Source organism: Venturia canescens, chromosome 1, assembly GCF_019457755.1.
Source record: "Venturia canescens isolate UGA chromosome 1, ASM1945775v1, whole genome shotgun sequence".
Lineage (NCBI taxonomy): Eukaryota > Metazoa > Arthropoda > Insecta > Hymenoptera > Ichneumonidae > Venturia > Venturia canescens.
The window spans coordinates 23,180,518-23,201,196 of NC_057421.1; the positions used below are offsets into that span (position 1 = coordinate 23,180,518).

The window sequence follows — 20,679 nt, forward strand, 5'->3', positions numbered from 1 at the left end:
GTGCATTGCACCGAATTCACGTTAGCAGGCGACGCGTTGAGTCAGGCACACTGAATATAACGATTCGCAAACTGTAGAGTCGTGCAAAAGCTTATTAATTATGACCTTGATCCGGCAAAGCAGGATAAACTTTGAGTGAGCTACTCCCCCCACCGTGTTTACTCCCCACGTCACGTACACCCGTATAGCAACTACAATATTGCGCTTATTCAAGAGAGTCAACAAACAGGGAGTTCCACAAAGTTCTCTTGAATTTTCACTCAGTTTGAGAAAGCTCTTCCTCTCTGTTATTGACTTCTCAAAATCATCGAGCTTCGCGGCCTACTGCCAAGTTTCTTTCTTCTTCTATGTACAAAAACAAACTATACGCTTCTCGGGAAAATAAATACTGAGATTTTTTTACTCGTCAGTAAATGCTCACTCGGGATGAGTCGTGAGAAACACCGATACAGACATGAGCTGCAAAACGGCGGCGGAAAATTAGCGAGCACCGAAAAAGTCCAGAAAGCCGGTTGAGCTTAAGGTTTATTCGTGCTTGAGGAAATATTACTCTTTTCGCGTCCTACCATTCTTTCGGCTTCAACGCATACGATTATTCAACCATGAAATTCGTGTCTTTGTTTTTCTATTGGTTAAATACTGGGAGTTTGTATTTTCTTTAGAATCTCTTGTTTTCTAAAATGGAGTCGATTCTGCTTTAGTTTCGACCAACAGCACGTTTATGATTTTATTGACATAAGGCTGAGAATAAAAGTTCCGAAATTTTCGATAGTTCGCTATTGAGTTTTTCCTTGGCTCAATTGCATCAGGTAAGATTGGATTAATTGCATGAAAAATTAGTTGATAAGAATTTAAATAAAAATGATTCATGAAAATTATGTTTCCCATGAAAAACATTTATTTTTTCAATTTCTCAAAACTCTGTGAATTTTTGAATAAAAGTATGTAATTCGGAGTCCTGAGCGATAAAGCTCCGACAAATATTTGTACGACCTTTTCATCAAAATTGCCATTCAGATGGGAATCCAGGTAAATTCAAAACTCAAACGAAGCATTAACGAACGGAGGTAAATTGAATGCATTTTACAGAATTTGAGCGTTCCTTCAATATTTGCGAACTAAAAAAAATTGAATATTTTTTTATAAAGTTATCCACTGTAAATAGAAATCCCAATATTATCAATTTTCAAAAAAATAGTATTTTTTCCAGTTCGTTCGAACTGAATAATTTTTCTCTCAGCGTCTGCGTACGATCAACCGTGCATTACCTCGAGTTAAAGTCATAAAAAATAACACATTGATTTTGGTTGAAAGCAATCGTACGTGAATCACTGATCATTGCATCCGTGCAAGCTAGGCAAGTCGCTCATTCGTTCGACGCGATTTTCTCCATATATGCAGAACAAGTAGGTCTCTCTTTTGAGCGTAATCTGCATCACTCACTTTCACGAATGGACGTGTGTTTATCTCGCTTAATTGAGGATCCAATGTATAGTCGAATAGCTACGAAAGTCCGGGCTGGTTTTCATTTGAACGCATAACCGAGTTTGTGTCAGAAGAGTTTTGTGGATTCGTGTTTACACACAAGCTAAATGAAGGGCTTTCGTTAACTTGATTTTCAAATGCTGCATGAGGTCAAACGACTTTTTTTTTTTTTTAATATCGGTGTACAACGAGATACATTTTTAGTGGTTCAAACGAAAATATCAGAGAAGCCCATACGCTGCCAACCCACAAAACTGCCTAAAGTTTTATTCGTTCGTGTAGATAACTTGGGAACTAATACCAAAGTCACGATTTATGCAGTGGTTTGAATAAATGCTGAAGAGCTTCGAGTTTTTTTTCGATTCGAAAAGTCTCGTGAGCGTTTCCAGTAGCAATATTCCGCATGGATCAGACGGTATGGAACTCACGTTACACGCCATTTTGTTATGAAGTCCGAGCCAATGGTGTAGATCGGCGAGGACGTGCGATTAGTCTCGGTTGCATTCAGACTGAGGTCAACTGTCCCGTTACCCTCCATGCCCCGATCCTTATCTGGCAAACAGCACCGCTCCGGTTTTTGTATCCTTCACTGCTACGCCACCCCGGACCTCAATATCCTCCAGTCATCTCCCAGACATGCTGAAATCAAGATGCAACATTCAATCTGACTTATCTGCAATCTTCATTCACTTATTCATTACCGTTTCATAGTTTCTTCATTAAATTGATCCATTACTGAACCGCATTCAATCAAAATCTTGGCACGCTCGAAGGCTTTTTCCCATTTTCATTTCCATCACAAAACACAATTCGTGACGAACAATTTTTGACGAAATTAACGTTCAGAAAGTCTACGCTTTATTAGTATTCGTTAAGGCCTCATTTACACTTGCAGCGGGTGAAAAAACGTGATTTTCTTAATTTTTATTCGAGAAAAAAATAAATGTTTAATGAAAAATTGCGTGAACGACATTCATTAGCGCATATATTCATGTACTTGTACAACTTTTTTCATCAAAAAATTGAACGAAGGATGTGTGAAAATTTTGATTTAAAAAAAAGTCGGCAGTTTTAGCAAAAAATTCATTTTTTCACGTGCTAAATTTTCCGTTTTTTGTTACCATTTTTTTCCCAACAAAATATGAAATCCTTCGTCCAGGCCCCAGCTATTATTATAATAAATAAATGGTATAAATTTGGTATCGATCGGATTTATAGTTTTTTAGTAATCGTGTCCACCATAAAAATATTTTTCGAAAGAGACAATATTCTGAGATAATCGCGTTTAAAGATTCAAGTATTAAACGACCGCGCGCACCGAGCCTATGGTTGAAATGCCCGCTGCTACGAGTTTAACGCTCCGATCTTTATGAAATTTGGTGAGAATATTCTTCAGACATTGTACTCGAAGAATATCTAATAAAAAATTTTCGATTTTTCCGCCCACCACAAGTCTATATAAGCCCTTAATCATTGGCTGGGAAAAGTTTCTGAGCGGCGTTGGGATTCAATAGAGTCAGGCTTTTGATGATGTGATAAAAGAGATCGGAAAAACCAAAAAGATTTGCACCAAGAGCTTAACGACTTGCTGAATAAACCCACCACGCGTATAAGCCATTAGAGCCGAGGTTCTGCCGCTCGTTAAGGGCTACAGGAATACAGGGTCAGCTTCTTAAAATGTAATCCCTCCTAGACTTGGTGAAATCACCCGCCCTCAACGTTACCGTCAAGTGACGAATACGCAAATTTTATCGTCATTATCGCTCATCGAGTGCCTCGTTCAAGGTTTTACTCCGATGGTTAAGCATCTGAGGTCTTATTCGACTTTTCACTATCTTACAGAAGCATTCTATTTCAATATCGAACGAACTTTAAATATATTAACGCACTTCAAATGTGCAAAGAATTAATTCCAATTCTTTGCTCTGTTTTGTTCCTTACCAATGATAAAACCCTCAATTTTCCAACAAATATGAGAAATTTGAACCCAAAAAACTGATCCCCGTTCTCAGGCTTGTTGAAAATAATGATCGGCGTGATGGATTAAAAGGTTGTTAATAACGATCCTGTATAGTCGAATAATCTTGAAATATCGTACACGTCTTTCATTTATTACTCGTGCACCAACTGCGTGCACCGTCAATCGAGGGATAAAATTGTACACATGCTCACTTAACCAGATATTCGACTGCCGAGGTTTTTCCTACCGAAATTTCTCCCTCTTATTTCCCTTCTCGCAATACCTCAATTTTTTCCACTTGTTTTCTTCTATATCGTTCTGCATTACACAGGACTATTGTTCTGGAAAAATCGAGCAGGAATACAAAGGAGCCCCGGCAACCAAACAGCTGAATCGATCGACGCGTACGACAAGTCTGTACGCTGGATCAGCGTCGAGACTTATTGGCAGGCGGTAAATACCAGATCTCTTTTTAGCTATTTCTCTTATATGGACCTATTAGAAAAATATTTTCCCCTTATGATTTACGATTTGTGTGTTATCAACGCAGGAAAAACCTGTTACAAAATAGATCATTGTAATCCAGTGTGACTGGCACCCTTGTAATGTGTTATCGATTCCAGATGTTCATGCAGTTTCAATAAAATGATACTTTTCGTTTGGAAGACATTTCATTAGTAATTTGAATATCATCGAATAGAAAAGAATTTTTTTTTCTCAACTTTTCATACAATATTCCGCGAGATATTTTCATTTAAAATCGTCAAATTTGTTATCCATTGATGCGACGAATATTTCGGAAAGGAATCAGAGAAATTCGCATCCATTATTTTCACGCACAAACGGTTTACGTTGTGGATTGTATAGAAAAATCAGAGGCTCCCGTGTGTTCTGGAAATTGCGTGACAGTCGAATGGTTAGAAAAGCTTCAACGGGAGTTGCCATGGCAGATGGAGAGGAAAAGGGTGGTGGATATCAAAATTCTAGCAGACGCGCGAGCCAACAGAGTCCGGAAACACGAGATAATATAGAATGAAATGTGAAACGAGAGGTGCACCTCGATGACTGAGGCCCGCGATTTCGTGGCATTAGCTATACATGCATCCAGATATACATAGGCACAACAAATTCAACCGCTGCGATTCGCTATCAAGCTTTTGTTTCATGGAACGGAGAGAACCAGACAACCCAGCAGATCTTCGCAATTACTTTTTCCTGTTCTGTGTGCTTTTTCCATCAATAGAAACGACTCCGGCAAGCATTCAATCATCTCTCATTGGAAAAATATCTCAAGCATAAAATTTGTCGTCTCGATTTCTATTTTTCCACTGCTTTTTTTCGTCCTCCATTTGTGTTTTTTAATTTTTTTTTCCACTCCTTTTATGCCTGGATTTTCGAAGGCATATCCAAGCTCGAAAGTTCTTGACTTCCGAATTACTGCAATGGATATTTTTAACATGAATGAAAGTCGATGAAACGCTCGAGATTTTAACTCAAAGTTTCGCGACGAATTAACCTCAGCATCGACTACTCGAATAGAAGCTGTCCATAATTAATCCAATGGAAATCCCCAATAAAATAAACAACCCGAAGATTTCATGATCCTTGCAAATAATTAGAAAATTAGCCTTTATATTTTGCATCGATTTATCATCCCAATGGATCCTTGTTTTCAAAAGCCATAACCAGTACTCGGACAACGATCAGCTGATACACATCAATGATTGAAGCGAGTAACTGCGACTGAGAGAAGGAGGAACGAAAAAAGTAAAAACGACCTCGGCGTTTCAATAGAGAACCTGCTGGAATTTTGATGAAGAAGGGTTAATACATTCGCCAATCGGAGAAACTGACATTCTGGAACCAATAAATGGAACCGATTCGGGACTACCGGAGTATTTCTGCCACGTTCGTCATTCCCGTGTCACTTTGTCCCTCCCTGAAACCTTGTCCAGCTTTACTCTGCTGTACCTACGAAAATATATACGTTGGTTCTAGTATACACTATGTACCCTGAACAACCCCTAACAGCAGCAATTACTCGCGTAGATCTCGCGTTCTACCACCGAACATCCTTTCTCTCATCACCTCTGTGCCAGGCTTCTCTTTTCATAAGATTTTCAAAGCGAAAGCAATGTTCGTACGTTCGACTTTTTTCTTTATCCCTATCCAGGGCATTCGTTCTCCAGATTATTCCCGTAAAAATGCTTCATCACAATATGTCCTAACGAGGCTGACTGCACGATCGCTTTTACTTTTGTTTTGTTCGTTTATTCAGAACCTTCTATTTTTCACTTCACATTCAATCCTTCCCTTTTCGGGAGCTACGAAACAATTAACACGATTACGAGAGGCCGACAGACGAAATGTTGAAAGTGCATCGAATAGCTATGATACGAAAGACTTTTATTAAGGAAGTTCACGGGAATCTAACGGGAATTGAAAATTCCAACTTTACGAGTTGAAATTTCGTAATATGCTAGAAATATACAGCGTGCATATATTCCCGGAATTATTGTAGGATCTGCTGTCTAGTTTTCGAGAAAACAATTAACGAAAATCACATTTTTTGAAGGCTCATACACAGGCTCTTATGGCAGGCACTTGAGCGACAATTTGGATTTAATGAAACAGGATCCTTCCAAGTTGAAAGAGCCAAAAACGAGAATAAGAAAATATAATGTTTTTAGATATCAATGATGACTTGAGAAAGCCTTTTGTTACCAGTGTAAAACACTTGGGAATGAAAAAAGAAAAATACTTATTTGAGGTTAACGAGTAATAAAGACATAAACGGTGGGAAGTTTGACTACATCATGAGCCAGCTGGTTTAAAATATAGATATGCATACGCATATAAATAGAAAATGGTTCTTGTCACATTTAGCTTTAAGATTTTACTACGAAAGTATTTTAACGGCAATCTTAGTATTAAATATTTATCAATCTCAACAAATAAGTTACAAATTATTTTAATAATTGCTTTTTTGCTTTTTCGAATCACAAGTAACGCACCATCTTCCTTAATTCGCCATTTTCATTTTTATTCTAAGTTATTTACTCGACTGATGTTTTACTTGCCACCGTCAACTTTCGCATTGTTTTTTATCTTTTGAATTCTTTTTACATTTTATTGAAGTTTTATACGAACATAACTTGATAACTCGAAGATATTGTCAAGCGAAAAAAACTAATTCTATGAGCTTGATTCCACTTTTAAAGACGTTGTATAAGCTTATCGCGGTTTCCATTACGAATACAAAGAGAACTCGATGTTACACAAATTATTTGAGACGAAAGATTTGAGGGATGATCCATGTCCCAATAGTTTTTGATCCACTGAAACCATTTCGATATCTCAGGGCACAGGAAATTCAATCTTTTTCACGATTCTTGAAAATTTGCTGTTCGCAGGATAAGAGTATTGACGAAGTTTCGAGAAATACTTGTCAAGAGTGTCTCCATGCCTTTCTCTAATTCCTATCTATTCCAGATTCCTATTCCAACATTTTAGATTCGATTCTCAATGTACACATACAACGTATATACATCAAATGATAGCGCAGTACCGCAAGTTAGTTACAGCCCTAGCGATAAGCACTTTCTATACACACAGCTATACCGAAGCCCTGGAAACTCCGGGTTTCTCGTCCCCCTCCTGTTCGTGACATTTCCCGATGGGAAATCAAACATTATCAACGACCTATTAGGTTAATGTTGAATTGACGATTTGAAATCGCAGTGGAATCGTCATGTCGTTTTCAATTCCCGAGTCAACGTTGTGTCTAAACCGTAAAACGCACGCTCCTCTACGAGCACTGGGTTTTATAATTCATACGTTGCACCGTAGTGCATCATGATAATAATAACTATGGAAAAGCGAGGCTGCGATAAAATCCAATTCTTTACGAGTATGTTGAACGTGATACGGAGCTGGCTTATGAATTTACAGCGTCAGCGAACGTAGCCATGCTCAGTTTCTGGAAAAAAAGAACTCGAAATTGGAGCTGCGAGAATAAGATTGTTGACTGAGGTTCACGCGACTGCCTTTCATTCAATGGACCGAACGAATGATTTTCTTCACCACAAGAAGCAATTTTGCCTCCTAAATAGTGTTTTTTCGTGATCAGGTATAAGACGAACTATGAAAAAGTATCGGGAAATAATCGATAAACGATGCAAAGCCAGTAGAGATGAGGGAGAAATAATAAGAAATGTTTTTCTACGTTTAACAGGTAGAATTCAATATGTCAAATAACCAAATTGTAGAACGGTCGATATTTCGAAATTCTAAAAGTTGTAACATCAGATTGGAGAGAAATAAGTGATTCGAAATTTTTATTTCCGATCGATTGTTTAGTCGATTGCGTGTTCAATCGCGAATATTCCTTCTTCGAATTCGTATTTACTCAAAAATATATATCTCGATAGTTTTCATTTCGAATGCAATTTTAACAGACCCTTCAAATGTCAAAAGTTCATATTTTCGTATTCAAAATGGAGAGTAGTTGTTTTATAGAGGTAAACCAGAATATAGAGTAATAGAAAATCGAAAGTGAATTTTTCGAGCCTAGAAAACTTAGATATGTAGAGTAGCGATGGCTCGAAAATAAGGCGAAAGTCAAAATGGCGATGTTTGAAATTGAAAATCATAAGTCTGAGTAAGTGTGTGTAAGTCTGAGTAGTCTTCCTTCATTATATTTTCGAAATGGTGAATATCCACAGTACTCCTGATCGTAGTGATTTATTAATGGAAAAAATGATAGTCGAATTTTCGGAAAATCGATATTTTAGTCGTCGTTCTATGGGCGATTGCTACATTCTATTTTCGATGTAAACGTGCTTCGAACTTCAGAGTTCCTACTTTATTTATTTTCGACATTCAAATCTCTAGTCGAATTGATCTGTCCCCATATTATCATTCGAAGTTTATGAACTCGAGATTTCAGCTGTTCTAAATTTTAGTCATTCTACTAACATTGTATCCCCACCCCATTGAACAACAAGGGACGATCGTCACATGGTTTTCTTCTAAGAACCAATATTCAATGTTCTGTCTTCCAGAATCATTCTCGCCTGTGTGCATATATGCATTGACGCAAAGTCCCGAGGGACTTAATTATCAACCCGTCCGGCCTCGGTTCTTGTTACTGTGTGTTTGAGTTTGTGTGCGCGCCCGTGTGTATTGGTAAACGTGCGCGTGAATGTGATAGTTGGTCGTGGCGTCGGTATAACGAAGTTTGAGGTTAGCGAGCGACAGAGATTCATCTCAGGTTGAGGCTGGAGTAAGAGGCGAAGGAGCGAGGGAGGGAGAGCGTGAGCTGTGTCAAGACTACACTCGGTCAACCCTGTGCCGGGAGCTATCGAATGCATCCCCTGATGGCTCGTTCCCAGCTTGCTGGTGCGACTAACATAAGTTCAGCCACCACTGATGAGGCAGCAATCCTATCTGGTCATTTTCCTTCCACTTAACGAATAATTCGATCTAGCACGCACGTATGTATATATCGGAGTGACCTAGGTCAGATTTTTCTGTCTCTTCCGTCGAGAAACCGAGGCAAAGTTACAGCTGTAAACCGTCGCGCGTTTTTTAAAAATGAAACCTGAAACTGGGAGCAAGACTTTGATCGATTGAATTTAATGTACGAATGACGGTAAAATATTTAAAATATTTATTCAGGACGAATTTATCACGAAGAACAAAAATTTATTCTACCATGAATTTGAACGGATTGAAATGTTCGGTTTCCCACCGCATGTAATTCCGTTGCTGCCCGATATTTTCTGAATGACTGTTCGCATCTTACAGGCAAGTTAATAAAAAAACATCGACGACTCTTTTGGAGCCTGACCCTCAGCCTTTCAGATAAATAAAAGGTCGGATAATTCGTGAAATTTTCTCTCATAGAAATTTTATTTCCAGCTGGTTATTTCGAAGGTCCTTATTTGTATGTATGAAAGTGAAGAATGTTGCACGAGGGGCCAGCATCGAGGGGCTAACATTTAGTGCCCACACAAAATCTAATTATAATTATTGAGAAAAAATACTAATTACGAAGCTTAGGCAAATTGGGCAACGATATTTTGAGGCAGTTTCATTCCAGTTTACCGCTCACTGTCCAAGTTCTATTTTTTTATTTTTTGCATTCCTTTCTCGACACGATTCCACTGCTGCAAAATTGATTTCGGGAGGTGCAAGCGCTGCTCGATCAGGAAGCGTTGGTTTGGAGCGTTTCTACTCGATCATTCGATTGACTGAATAGTGTGTGTGTGTGTGCGCGCGCGTCTATATAAATATAGATATTATATACCTTCTCCGTGAGGAGGCATGTGTTGAGAAATAATATCAATGTGCTCAACAGAAGTTGAGAATCGATCGATCACCATAGTTGCGGGACTCGATCCCGTCGACGCGAGCCTCTCGATTGAACGATTATCGAACGAATAATAAAACTTTGTGCACTTGATGGTGTCGTGATATCTGCTAGGATTCTGTGCCCTTTTCCGCATTCATCTACCAATTCATTAGTTTTCATTGGTCACCGTGAAGCCTGTGTACCAAAGTGTTTTAGCAATAGCATTTTCATGTCGAGCAAATGCTCGATAATTGAAACACAGTTAGTTAAAAGTGTTTTAAATCGAACGCAATTTGTACCGAACGTTGAATTAAAACGATTGAATCAGTTAATATTATGCAATAAATATTTTTGCTTAATGATAATAATCATAACGTGTTTGCAACAAATATTTTACGTTTATGAAATTTTTAGAAACCAACACTTCGACGACACGGAGGTTCGTATATACATAAACCGGAAGGGAAGGTGGTAGACAGGATGTGTGACTGGGGTGTAAAAGGCTCGATATTAAATCCGATAGAATGATTTATATTCGTCGTCCTCTGGTATGTGAGTGTCGGAAGGGTAGGGAGGCTGAAGCATGTGCTTCCATGACTAGCCCCACCGAGAAAACAGCAGCCTGAGCCGATATTGGATTTTTTTGTGTCGTTTACGTTCTGGCCACGCTATGTATAGCTAGTCAACCTGGACCACTTCGTGTACTGCTGGTTAAAAAACATAAATATGTGAAAGTTTATGCACAAGGCTGATGAATTTTTTCGCATTGAACATTTCCAATGACATAAAAGTTTGTTCAAATTTTATAGGATTTAAAATACACTTCACTTTTGAATCCCATTTTGCTTTATGCTAGTGACTTTCTATTTCTGGAGGTTTCGTACGAACCGTCAGCGCATCGCGAGTGTAACGGTCAATATAACGACCAGTGAACTTCCAATTTAAAAAATTGCCATCGGCGGAGGCTAGTTTGTTGAATATTATCATCAGTCGTAAGGGAAATATTTCAAGCACTAATGATTTTTTATAAATCCATTCGTTTCAGTGTAAAATGGAGAGAAAAATGGAAAATTATTTCTATCTCGTATGAGTAGCAATGCCCGCGTTGAAGCGACAGTAAAACGAACGGGGGTTGGACGCGTCGGTGTTTTGTCGCGTGTCCGTTGTATTATGCAATTTCTACTATACGTCGTCTCATGTACAGCGTTATACATCGGTATACACCCGTATTATAAGCTATGCTAAAACTGCGACTTCAGGGAATGTCGGCGGGGAAGTTTCACGAGTGCTCAACTCTTGTGATTCAAGCTTTTCACATATGTTCCTGTGGAACTCACTCTCATAAGGGATACAGCTTGTTACCGTCACAAGAACGGGTATTCATCCTGTTCAGTGACACTGAGATCTGAAAAGATCATTTTCGCTGGTATTCACAGATTTTCATTATTATCGTTGCACTATCAACTTCTCGTGACGAAAGTACTCAAATCCTGAAATTAGAACCCGAACAAAACTTTAACAAAATGATGTCCACAATTTTCGGTTAGTGTTTTACATTAAAACTCCACAAAACTGAACTGTATGGAAACTTTTTGGACATATTCTATGTTTTTCAGTTAATCAGTATATGACAATTAATCCTTAATTATTTTATAAAACTTTTGTCATGCAGAATTCACTCATTAGTTTTTTGACTAATGGATTTTTTAAATTAGTTACAAAAATAATTTGCAGGACTTCGAGTGTGGCCACCAAAAAAAAGATCGTCGTTGGAGTACGCTCTGCTAGTTTAATTGTGTTTTTTATTATTGATCATGGTTTTTTCCGTTCCTCGAAGATTTATTTTACAAAAAATCAGCCACGTGAAATATCTGTTGGTTTTTTTTAATTGTTTGTCAGTACTTGATGCCTCAAAATGAGTTTTCGTTAACGTTCTGCCACAATTTGATAGACCGTCGTTGATGACAAGTCTCCAATGTACGATTCATTAATTTTTTATGAAACAGTAATGTGCCTGGAGGATAGATTTTTAAATAGACACAATCAAATCGAGGCTATCGTCTAAAATGATTTTGTATCACGAATTTTTTGTAAATATTAATGAAAAATGAGAAATTAATGAGAGTTCGCTGCTTAAAATAGTTGATGAATTAAAAACCTTCGAACTCGGTTAGATTCCTATGAATTCCTATGAATTGCCAGAATACAAATGGGTTCCACGCAGTAGATGATACGAGAATGATGGATAACGAATAATCACGGGAGCAACGTATTCGCCTGTATCAATATCATTACGCGAAAAACTTTCATGACTTCCTACGTCTTTTTTTCTCTTTTTTTCACTTCCATACGTCATAGCACCACTTGCACTGTCCAATTTTTTCGAACTTTCTCTGAAGGCTCACAGAAGGCAAATTCGTTAGCCATTTGTCGAAACAACCGATCGTTTATCAAACACACAGAGGACATCGATTTGCTTGGATTGTTGTGTACCAAAGTTGTTTTTTTTTTACGATATTTACATACACCAGAATTACAGGTTGCAGAGACGAAGGGTCTTGTTAAATTCTCATCAATCAGAAACCACACATCAGTTTTTAATTTTAAAAATAGCTTTTTCTCGTAGCCATTGACAGTTAACCGTTGGCTAGCTTGGAAAGTGGGGGATCAAAAGTGTCTAGAATAATAATTGCCTAAAATGATAGGGCAGCATTGAGCGCTCGCAGGAAACTGCCCATGGTTCGCCCGAAACTTAGAGAGCTTTTTGGTGTCCTGAAATTTTTATAAAAATGGTAGATCAAAAATCTGCACGGTCATTCAAATTCATTGTTCAGACTAATGATGAATTGTTTCATTTTAAAAAACACATCCCCTAACACCGATTAATTTTTTGTTTATAAAATCTAATTTTTACAGATTTGTTTTTTTTCCTCACTTCGTCGGATAAACTTCGACGCAAAGTCCTACTTAATCCACCGGAGGCACATGAACAAACCACAACGAGATGAAGCAAAGATCTTTCGTCACGAATATGCCAGAGATTTCATTTCATCGATAAGCCACACGTGATACCACTAAAGCTCCCCCGACGATATAAAGTGTTCAACGAGCAAGTCCACCTTTTCATGTCATTCTTAACAAATACATAAACCCTCGAAGGACGCATTCAAAATTTTTAAAAATCTTCAACGTTACATCAAAAGTTGACGTGTGTATTGCGGAACTCACGAATTTACTCACCAACCTTAAATTAATTATTCCTCTTTACTAGGAACAACATTTAGTCAGACTCCATAATGTGTAACGTTAAATAAATTGAAAAATTATGGCGATGGAATAATGAAGACGAATGTGAAATGTCAATATCTCCATTTCGTTTAACAATTTGATCACTCAGATAAAATTATGAAACAATTCAATGTAAATATTCTCAATCCACGTTATAGCCACTTACAAGTGACAATGATGTCCTGTACAAAGATCGAATTTATATTCAACAGTGGGAGTCCACTTCAGGTGAGTCCCTTGGGTTTATCGTGTATGCCTCTTAGCCAATAACCACTTAACCGAATGCTTATTTCTAGTGTTCTTATTCTTTTCTCCCTCACAGTTCTCGTCGTCTGTCACATGTAAGTTATATATTCTTGTTTGAATTTGTGTAATTACTTCAATTCCCTGCTCCCCTTCGCCCCTTTGCATGTTCTTTTGAGGGCTGCAATATAGTTCAGAATGAAATCCCATCGATTTTTAGAATCCACTTATATTTTCTAGTGTTAAGAGAGCATTTATCGAGAGCAGGTGATTCTTTAAAGTTGCACTAAAAAATGTTGAGACCTCATGAAAAATCAATGTTTTTTTTCGGATGACAGCAACGGAAGAAAATACGCACGAAAATAAAATGTCATTTCGGGGCTTGTGCGAGTAATTAAAAAAATAGTCGAAAAAGTCGCAGAGGGCGAGGTTCAGATGTAGGTCGAGTTGGCATCGACTATCTCATGTGTTTGTACGTATATGAGTAATTTGTCTCTACGTACGTGTACATGCACTATATTTTCTGGTTGAAAATACGAGACCACCTCGCTAGATTCACGTGTAGTTGTGTCTAATCACTTTTTCGAAGGTACTCAACGGATTTCCTACCCAAGAATTCACTTCTCTACCTTCTTCCTGTGAACTACTAAGCTTCCTGCGATGAGTTTCTCAAGACTTTTCGAGTCCATGGTAACAATTTCAAGGAGATGGAGAGAGAGAGAGAGAGAGAGAGAGAGAGAGTTACGGACTTTGAAAATAAAGTCTCAAGATCTTCACTACTATTCCCCAGGATCAAAGAGGATGGAGTTAGAGAGAAAGAGAGAGAGTACAAAGAGTAGAAAATGCAATAAAACTGTTTTCAAAGATGATACAACATTCGAAGTTGCTCATACGTATTGTACGACAATGAAAGCGATGAAGTTGGCGAAGCGTGATAATCTTTTCTCGAAGATGTCATGAATGTTGATTTTTTGAATGAAATTCAGCCTTACTACGATTTCACCCTCAGATTTTGAAAAATCGAATATTCGTCGTCATCGACCCCCCTGAATGATGATACGACGATTTTTTTTGCACTTTCTATTATTCTCACAGCGCTTCCACTAAAACCAGACAAGGATCGTAATAACCTACTTTCCGTTTGCTCGAGGGCTAACAATTTTAGCACTCGTAGTCAATGTGCGTATTATGTATAAATGTCACACATACACGTACGTACAGCGACATTAACGCGACTCGGAATTCGAATATAATGTCCTTATCGTTCCTCGAGCTCGGCGATATCGCCCGGAGAAACGTCGACGCGCGGGCTCCTCCATACCAAAATGCGTGGAGAGGGTGTTTTCGCGTTATCAAACAAATATGATTTCTACACTACTCCGTACACGGAGCTTTCGCCCTTTCGCTCTTTCCCTTTCGTTCTCTCTTCGCCTCTCGTCGCACAGGGCTTCTCTATTTATCTTATTTCGAGAGTACGACCTTTTGATTATCTCGATTTAGCGTTGCGAGAACGACGAAGCCACTTTCCCTTAACGAGCAAACACGTACACTGTAAACCTCCGAACTACAACAGAGATGGAGATTTTTTCAAAGCCCTTTTTCACACGGTTTTAACGGTTCAGAGTGCGCGATGGTTTTCAGCCTTCCACTGTGGTGTGAGCCTTTTTTTACATTTTTTTTTTCATCAGTAGCCACCGGCACGTTCCAGGTCGCATGAACTTCGAACTGTTTCGAATTGATTTTTTTGCTCCTGTGATTCAAAAGTTATTTTATAATGGGGAAATAACAAAAAAGAAGTTTTTCTTTCGGTTCCTTTTAGCGTCAATAATTTTATCGTTTTTGACTAAACAACATTTTTTGGGTACCGTTTTGAAATCAGTTGAGAGCACACGTGTGTTAAAGTTTCTTGATGCACGACCAACGTTTACCTTGTGAATAACGACTTTTTCAATTTAAAAAATAGCAGGGAGGTTCGTACCATCGTAAAAAGTAAGCACCGATGTCGGACATTAAAACAATCATCTGCGTTGAATCGAAAAATGTGCTGATGTTGTGTCGTATGTCACGAAACTTATGTAATATTTGTTCTCTCGGCTTTGTAAAGCACGAACACGATCCAAGCGTTTTTCTCTTCATCATTTCTATCTTACGCTCGACTTTTGCCCTTCGGCAAAGAATCTTTATCGCTTCGATGAATATTATAGCCCCGTTTACGGTGCTGACGTTACGAGCTGATACATATCTCTCGGTAAAACGATTTGTGAGCATTTCGAAGGGGACTTCGTTTGCTTCTTGTTCGAAAACGCAAAAAATATGCCGAAAAAACGGTATTGATTGGAGGCAAGGTCATAATGGAAAAGACCGATGAAAATCTAGCATGCAAAGTCACGAATAGAATCGATTAAGAAATGTTACGAGTTATTCCATGGCGTATGAACTTGTGCGACAAGCTTCATTCAATTTAATTACCCCCGAAAACCGAATTTCATGTCAATATTTTAAAAGAGTGCTTTACTAAAATAGCAAACTGCAACTTTTTCCATATTTATTGACTCAACTTTGTCTCGGCCATCTGTTTTCTGAGATGCCCGAAATCGTCACGTCACTATTGAAATCACCGACGAAATATTATTTTTTAAATAAACTTCATGGGTGGGACATTCGATTCCAGAATGACGTCAAATTCTTCAATTTTCTAACTTCTTTAAAACTTGAAAAGTATCATGTTTTCGCTAGTCATTGTGTTTCCAACATTCTCGAAGGTTTTTCTCAATTTTCTACACTTTCAAACGTCGAAATTCGCTCGTCTCTTCGAAATGAAAAAAATTGGCATTCAGTCAAACGTGCCGAAAGGCAATTCGAAAGGTTAGAAAGAATTGTTGCTTTCGAGGTGCTCCTGCGAGCGGGTTCCGCGACTCCATACCGCGCGGTTCTATTCAAAATGAGCTTTCGCAGAGGCGTGAAAGTGTCACCGCCAGAGCGTAATAGAATATGGTAAAAATGGGGCTGTTACAGAGTGTTGCAAAAGTCATTGCGGAGCAGGACGTGACACCGACAAGTTCAGAGCTGAGTGATGTTCGACGGGCTTCGTTGTAGATGCTTCGGTCCGATTAATCACTCATCCACCCTAACACGTCGTTTCGTCCGCCTGTTCGAGTATCTCCAGCATGGTATCTGACTCCATGGACAGTCTTTGTCCTCGCGCATATGGATCCGAAAAGTCGTCCTGACGGGATATTATCATAAAAAATGTCCTGCTAGTCTGCGCTAATAAATCCTTCAGCCCTAAATTGATTTTCGATTAGCGAAATTGACGATGCTTGTATAAACATATCGTTGTGATTTATTTTGTGTGATGAGCCATAGCCACACTTTTTTTACATTCGTTTCGCACACGAAACGAAGAAACTGGGAGCATAATTGACTGGCGTCCGGTTGTAGCTTCAATTCGACGACCCCTCGCGCTTTTGAAAACTTTTTTATTCCTTATTCTTTTCTCGGACTTCCTTTCTTTTGAGCTTCTCTAGGTCACGATTTCTACGGTCTGTCAGTCAATATGTGCTCGTATTGTACCCTAAACGGAACGTTGTTGGAGCTCAACCTATCACCTACCTTGCTTTCACCATCTCATACATTTCCAAGTAAAATATCGAGTCTTTATACTGCGCACGTGGACGAAAATTAGCTTTGGTAATGCAAGAATGATCAAGTTCAAGTTGCGGGGAAAATCGGTGTTACCGAACACTGGAGCCATCAATTTTCCTTCTCCATTTGTTCTCTGTACAAATGTGTACTTTTTGTTAAAAAGTTTAAAAAACGTTGAAAAATGTCAGTTTATTCAGATCATATTTCAGAACTTCAGACTCCTCGGACCGAGTATATTAGCCTGCAATCTACATAAACGATCGGTCAGGGCGTGGATCGAAACGTATTTTCTAAGTCAAAAAACGGTGTCAAGGGAACGTTCGTGTTCTTCAAGTCCTTATCGAGGGGTGAAGAAAAGGACTGCTCTCAGGCACTCTGGGACGGTAACGGTCTTGAATTTAAATGAAAGGAAGTTTGTACGCGACTTTCAGAGATTTCTAGCGTGAAAAAACTTCCAGTCATGAGTGCTAATAAAAGGATCTAACTGTTGTGGGTGTTTCGGCACTGCAAAAGTGTCTGCAAGGCAATTTGAGAATTAATGAATTTCACTGACTGGACCACGAATGTGTTATGAAGCTACACACTAATTCAACATTAATTAAAAGCTTGTAAACCTGTTTATGAAATCCTTCATTTTTATTTTCGAAACTTCGTAATTATTCAACTCAAGCTTTTCTCACTTTACGATTGTTGCATGGATTGTCCTACCGAGAAGAAAACTCATATTTCTACAGTTGATTCAAACAAGCAGTGCAGTTGGTAAGTTTTGTGTTGGGCATGACAGAGTACACATGAGAAATCCTTACCTCGTAGGTCAGTTCTTCTTGGTATTCGAACTTGGTGAAATAGGCCGCACCGCAAAACTTAAAACTGAACTTTCAACTCTCCATTTCTTGAAACTTTGAGTATCTTTTTTGCTCTCTACTACTATTTTTCTCTTCGTATTTTGTCGTCCCTCGTATACTGTGGTTCCCGATTGTCTTGGCTCCTGTGGACGACGTAATTCTTCGCACTCTGAACGCGCGCGCACGAGCGTGTACTTTAATGTGTGAGCGTGTGCGTACTTTTCTTTTACTTTTAGCACAGAAGATCGTATTGGAGAGAACTAAAAGTTCACTAGATAACGTCGTGCGAATCGTCACTGTCGCAAGGTGTTTTAGCTCACGTTCTCATTCCAAAGTAAACTTGTTGAAAACTCCGCGCTTCGATGCGAGTTACGCGAATAAACTCAGAAAAGAAACGTGGCTTATCGCATTTATTTCGTTTATATCGATCAGCTGTGTAGAAACGAGCATTGGGAAGGGAAAAGTTCTTTTGTGAAACAAAAAATTGCAAATAATTTTAGGTCTGATTTTCTGGCACTCTTTAGTTATCAGCTTTTCTTTTTCCAACGATGCACCTCATAAACGTTGTCATTAATGCAGCAATAAAAATCAATGTATCACACGAAGACTGGATAAAGAATCGATGAAAAAAGAAATGCAGCGATTTATCGACGGAGACGACTCGAATAATGATGTTTTGCAGGGTAAACTCAAGTGACGAAAAAATGCATGGGCTCGGATCTTGGGCCCGTCATTTCTCGAGCGATTATTGCGGTCGTCCTGTTTGTTTCTTTTCACCGTTCGTTCCGGGGTCTCATTGAGCGATAGACGACGAATAGGCGGACACGCGGCGTGGAATTGAAGTGAGCGCGCGGCGTTTGTCGCGATATCTTCGTGGTCGCGCTTCCAAAGCTCCCTCTCGTCCACATACCGTGGAAAACTCGATGCTCTCAAAACGCATGCGCTCTTCAAACCCTACGAACAACCCCTATAGACAACAGCGAAATTCACCCCTCTTTAACAAACCTCCCGCTTTATCGGGAAAAACCTTGCTCCTCTCCCTAGCCGGTAAACCACCGACGCACGTTTCACTGGCTATTACCGATTTACCCTCTGCCTCGAGCCCCTTTACCTTTGCTCGTCTCTTGCTTCCGCCCCCGTTCACCTCGCTTTCCTACCTCTCCCTCTTTCTCCTTGCTATTAACATTTTCTTGCCTTTTTTCCTTATTTTCATTTTAATCCGTTCAACGTTCGTTCCTCCGGCAATGTCTACTCCGTTATTTTCCATTTATTTTTACTTCCCTTCGTTATCATTTTTATAATATTCATCGTTCTTTCGATCGTCGATAAACTGGAAGAAAAACAAACGAGAGAGGGAGAGAGATGGAAAGAAATAGCACGAGAAACTTCAAAGAGAAAAAGCCTCCAATCTGAATATACTTATTCATATAAATAGACACGAGAGGATCGAGCAGGCATTTGACATTAAAATTCATCGAGTTCGATCCAAGCGAAAGGATGAAAGTTAAAAGGACGATAAGGAAGCGCAGCAAGTAAATTAAACACGACTTTCTCTTGGGATTTAGTATTTGTTTTGATCCCACTCATTATATACGCGCGGTTTACTTTTCGGGGGAAGTGAAAAGGCCGCAGAGTCGCATGATATACACCTTTTATATCGATGGTTTACATAGCGTGCAAATAAAATTTTCTTCACAGTCGATTATAACTACGGTAGAATTTCGATTCACCGCGGCGAGAAAGACGTAGATGCCGTGAGTGTATGTAAGTGTTTGAAAGGTTGAAGGTCGAGAAACCGATTCTCCAGTCTGAAGATATTTTTGGTTCCTTTTGTCGTGTAGGAGACCAATATTCAAATCATATCTGGCCATCAGGTGCTCTAACATCAATGTGTATCGAATATATTCAATGATTCCCAATCTATTGTAGTTTTCATAGTCAATGATCCACTTGCGTTTTGAAAATTTCCAATGAAAAGCCTTAAACAATTATAATCGCACTCTTCTGAATACTTATTTCAACTACTTTAGAGTTTATCCTAATTTGGAAGCAAAAGCATGCTCGTGAGTTTTGAAATCTGCCACATGTCTGAAATCTCGTTCTGATATTCATGTAAATTCCAAAAATCTGATTGTACTCATCCCCACTTACATCTATTCAACAATAGTCAAATAGACTCAGAAAATGGATTCTTTTCGACTTTATTTACCTCGTGACGTCACTGCTGGGACAGAGCGAAATTCGATAGGAAAACTCTTCCTAGCAACAGTTCCCAGACGGTTTCATCACTCCTGGTAAGCGCATCATTGAATTGGTTACTCGGTATTGTTAACGAGTCATCAAATTTTTCAAGTCCGAAGCGTGAAAAATGATTTTTTGTGGTTATTCTTCCAACGTCTATCTTTCGCTGAGCGTATGAATTCCCACTCTTCGTGCAATGCATACAGAAGTTTAATAATGTGTACCAAAACGCCAGTGTCTAGGTTACTCCATAATTAGCACACGAAACGAACGGAGAACTATTGAGCTCGGCGTTACTCGCCCCGTTATGACGTAGGTCTTCGGGGCTTTCGTTCTCGTTTGTTCAGCATTGGTAGGCTCGCCTCTGTGAGTTTAGACAGAGAATGACTATTATAACACGGGAAAAATATGTAAACGAGGTTCGGTTAGATCGTATGAATAAAAAATTGTGTCCATGGTTTTCCCAATTTACACACTCTCGCCCCCATCAATTCAAACACGCGTGTCCATAAAATTTTTAACAATCCACCTCCGCACAAACACCTTTCATGTTGGTTCGTTTTGGATACGATGGATGTTACATGGGGTAATTCTGGAATCCCTGAGTAAAATTTTAT

The 20,679-nt window shown here is 38.9% G+C and overlaps 1 protein-coding gene across 1 annotated transcript in view; it reads right to left on the bottom strand.

Annotated features, from left to right (window-relative positions):
• mAChR-B (muscarinic acetylcholine receptor) overlaps positions 1-18,644 on the bottom strand; it is a 58,494-nt gene extending 39,850 nt beyond the window's left edge. The window contains exons 1-2 of the mRNA XM_043420442.1: positions 17,783-18,644; positions 1,914-2,124 (exon numbers count right to left, since the gene is read on the bottom strand). Coding sequence (XP_043276377.1) covers positions 1,914-2,023 — 110 coding nt within the window. The 5' untranslated portion in view covers positions 2,024-2,124; positions 17,783-18,644. The remainder of the gene's footprint in view (positions 1-1,913; positions 2,125-17,782) is intronic.
• Between the last annotated feature and the right edge of the window lie 2,035 nt (positions 18,645-20,679).